Source organism: Mustela lutreola, chromosome 11 (assembly GCF_030435805.1).
Source record: "Mustela lutreola isolate mMusLut2 chromosome 11, mMusLut2.pri, whole genome shotgun sequence".
Lineage (NCBI taxonomy): Eukaryota > Metazoa > Chordata > Mammalia > Carnivora > Mustelidae > Mustela > Mustela lutreola.
In genome coordinates, this window is record NC_081300.1 from 96206152 (window position 1) to 96209312 (window position 3161).

The 3161-nt window shown below is 67.5% G+C and overlaps 1 protein-coding gene across 3 annotated transcripts in view; it reads left to right on the plus strand.

The window, feature by feature from the left end:
* HIP1R (huntingtin interacting protein 1 related) overlaps positions 1 to 3161 on the plus strand; it is a 28955-nt gene that overhangs the window by 22204 nt on the left and 3590 nt on the right. For 2 of the 3 annotated variants that reach the window (XM_059140019.1, XM_059140020.1), the window contains 11 exons: positions 27 to 134; positions 250 to 386; positions 606 to 716; positions 1076 to 1134; positions 1378 to 1408; positions 1492 to 1554; positions 1920 to 2020; positions 2141 to 2246; positions 2347 to 2470; positions 2554 to 2615; positions 2707 to 2913. In XM_059140019.1, coding sequence (XP_058996002.1) covers positions 27 to 134; positions 250 to 386; positions 606 to 716; positions 1076 to 1134; positions 1378 to 1408; positions 1492 to 1554; positions 1920 to 2020; positions 2141 to 2246; positions 2347 to 2470; positions 2554 to 2615; positions 2707 to 2913 — 1109 coding nt within the window. Of the gene's footprint in view, positions 1 to 26; positions 135 to 249; positions 387 to 605; positions 717 to 1075; positions 1135 to 1377; positions 1409 to 1491; positions 1555 to 1919; positions 2035 to 2140; positions 2247 to 2346; positions 2471 to 2553; positions 2616 to 2706; positions 2914 to 3161 lie in introns of those variants that run through there. The other variant, XM_059140021.1, reaches the window with a different exon arrangement.

Below are 3161 nucleotides of genomic sequence, written 5' to 3' on the forward strand. Positions count from 1 at the left end.
TAGCGTTTTGTCTCTCCTTCCCCCAGACGCCTCTGCGCTGGTGGCAGCCCTGACCCAGTTCTCCTACCTGGCTGCGGACACCATTGTCAACGGCAGTGCCACCTCCCACCTGGCCCCTACTGACCCTGCAGACCGTAAGTGGTCCCCCCGGGACATGGGGGCCTTCCCGGGGGTCCTGGCGTCAGACCCAGCGCAGGGGCTGCTTCCAGGGCTCCCCAGTGCGGGCCCCTGATGGACCTCTCTCTGCAGGCCTGGTGGACACGTGCAGGGAGTGCGGGGCCCGCGCTCTGGAGCTCCTGGGGCAGCTGCAGGAGCAGCAGACTCTGCACCAGGCCCAGCCGAGCCTGGTGCGACACCCCCTGCAGGGCATCCTGCAGCTGGGCCAGGTGAGGGCTGTAGCCGTGGCCCTGGGCGTGGGCTGGGGTCCCCGATTTCCCTGCACTTCCCTTTAGTTTGGGCTGAACGGGTGGTCCTATGCAGAGCCGGCAGCTGGAGGACACTGGGCATGGACAGCGTCCCCGCCTCCCAGCCCGCTGCTGCCCCAGCCTCTCCCGGACTCCTCCGCGGGGCCTGCCCCCTTGACTCCTCTGCGCTCTCTTCCCCAGGAGCTGAAGCCCAAGAGCCTGGATGTGCGTCAGGAGGAGCTTGGGGCCATGGTGGACAAGGAGATGGCGGCCACGGCCACGGCCATCGAAGATGCTGTGCGGAGGATTGAGGTAACGTCTGGGGTGCAGGGGCTCCTCTGGGTTCTGCAGGAGCCTTGGGGACTGGGCTGGGCTGAACGCAGGCTCTGCCCACCTCTGCGCCCCTTGCCTCTCTGCAAGGGGCAGGTGGCCTCTGCAGCTCACAGCTGGGAGGGTGGGGAGGTCACCCCACTTTCCTGCCTCGACCTGCACCCTGCCCTCCACCCCCACCCCCACCCCCGTACCCCTTGCCCTGTCTCCCTGCGGCCTCCTCTCCTGCTCAGTGGCTTTTTGGCGGGGGTGGGGATGAGGGGGTCGGCTTGTCCGGCGCGGCATCCCCCTGCCTCCCGCGCCCTCCTCCCGGCGCGCTCACAGCTCCGTCACTGGTGTAGGACATGATGAACCAGGCCCGCCACGCCAGCTCCGGGGTGAAGCTGGAGGTGAATGAAAGGTGAGCCCTGCTCATGCCCCCCACAGTCCCTCGGGTTCCCGGGTGTGCTGTCCAGCCTGCTCGGCTCTCTAGAAAGGCCTGGGAACAAGCAGGCACATCCCCCCTGCCGTGGGAGCCTCCCTGCCCCCCCCCCCCCCCCCCGAGCTGAGCTCCCGTGTCAGGGCCCGGGAGTCGTTCACCGGAGGGCCGACTCCCTGGCGTCACACTGAAGATTCTTCTCTCCCCCACATTTGTTCCCCTCAGGATCCTCAATTCCTGCACAGACCTGATGAAGGTGAGTGTCTGGCCGGGCCCCCAGGCTGGACTGTGCGCCTGGGAAAGTCCGCCCAGCCCTGAGCTGTGTTCTGGGCTTGGCAGGCCATCCGGCTCTTGGTGACCACATCCACCAGCCTGCAGAAGGAAATTGTGGAGAGCGGCCGGGTGAGTGAGGCCCCCCTCTGGTCGGCCCGTGCATCCCTGGCTGGGCCAGGTGGGGCCCTTCCCTGTCAGGCCAGATTCCTGAAAGGACCATGACCTCTGAGCCCTCTTCATCCCAGGCCACAACCCTCTTGGCTTCAGGGGGTCTCTGGGCTCCTTTGGGCAGGAGCTCCTGGACCTGTGCAGTGATGAAACACCCCCCCCAGAAGGCACACAGTGTGCCCCGGATTCACAACCCCACACCCACCCCCCCATGGCCCCCGGACGTCCTCTTGTGGTGGAGGTGAAGGCAGAGCAGCCGTGGAGATCCATGGCCACTGGTGATGTCACTGACTGGCCCCTCTGCCCCGCCTTCCTGTTGCCACTAGGGGGCAGCCACGCAGCAGGAGTTTTATGCCAAGAACTCTAGGTGGACAGAAGGCCTCATCTCCGCCTCCAAGGCCGTGGGCTGGGGAGCCACGCAGCTGGTGTATGTCGCCCCAGGTGGGGGGCAGCAGGGCGTGTGGTGCTCAGGGTCTGGGGAGGGAGTGTGGCGGTGGCCCGGTGGCTGCAGGGTCGGAGACCCAGGCCTGCCCGGCTCTGTCCACAGGGAGTCGGCGGACAGGGTGGTGCTCCACACGGGCAAGTATGAAGAGCTCATCGTCTGCTCCCACGAGATCGCGGCCAGCACGGCCCAGCTCGTGGCAGCTTCCAAGGTGAGGCTAAGTGCGTGGCGGCCTCTCGCCTTTGGTCTGGGCTGTGGCCAACGTGTCCCCGTGCGGGCGCCTGAGCATGACCCACCCCCCACTCCCCCAGGTGAAGGCAGACAAGCACAGCCCCCACCTGAGCCGCCTCCAGGAGTGCTCCCGCGCCGTCAACGAGATGGCCGCCAACGTGGTGGCCTCCAGCAAGTCCGGCCAGGAGCAGATCGAAGAGAGAGGTGCGGGTGGGCCCTGGTAGTAGCTGGGGTGGGGGCAGGCGCACAGACACTCACCCCTGCTCCCCGCCCCGCTCTGACCACAGACACCATGGACTTCTCTGGCCTGTCTCTCATCAAGCTTAAGAAGCAGGAGATGGAGACCCAGGTGAGTGTCTGCTCCTGTTTGGGGGCTGAGCTCTGGGCAGGCGGGTGGCACAGGCCGTGAGGCCATCCTGAGCGGGCTTGCGGGGCTGCAGGTCCGCGTCCTGGAGCTGGAGAAGACGCTGGAGGCCGAGCGCATGAGGCTGGGGGAGCTGCGGAAGCAGCACTACGTGCTGGCTGGGGCCGTGGGGACGCCCAGTGACGGGGATCCCGGCCGACCCAGTGCTGCCCCCCGCAGCGGGGCCTCCAAGAAGCCACCCCTGGCCCAGAAGCCCAGCGTGGCCCCCCGGCAGGACCACCAGGTGCCGGCGTCAGCGCCCGGGCAGGGAAGGGTCCTGGGCTGTGTGTGGTCTGTGTCTCTGCTCCCCAGTCTGCAGGGCACAGGGCCTTGGGGAAGTTGGGAACCGCCAGTAACATGGGGAGGAGGGCGGCAAGGGGAAGAGGGGGGCTGGGAGGCTGGTTCAAGGGACAGACGCAGGGGCGAAGGGGAGGGAGGGTTTGGGGGGGCCTGGCCACGCCCACTGAGCCCCTCACCTCTTGACTCCCGCAG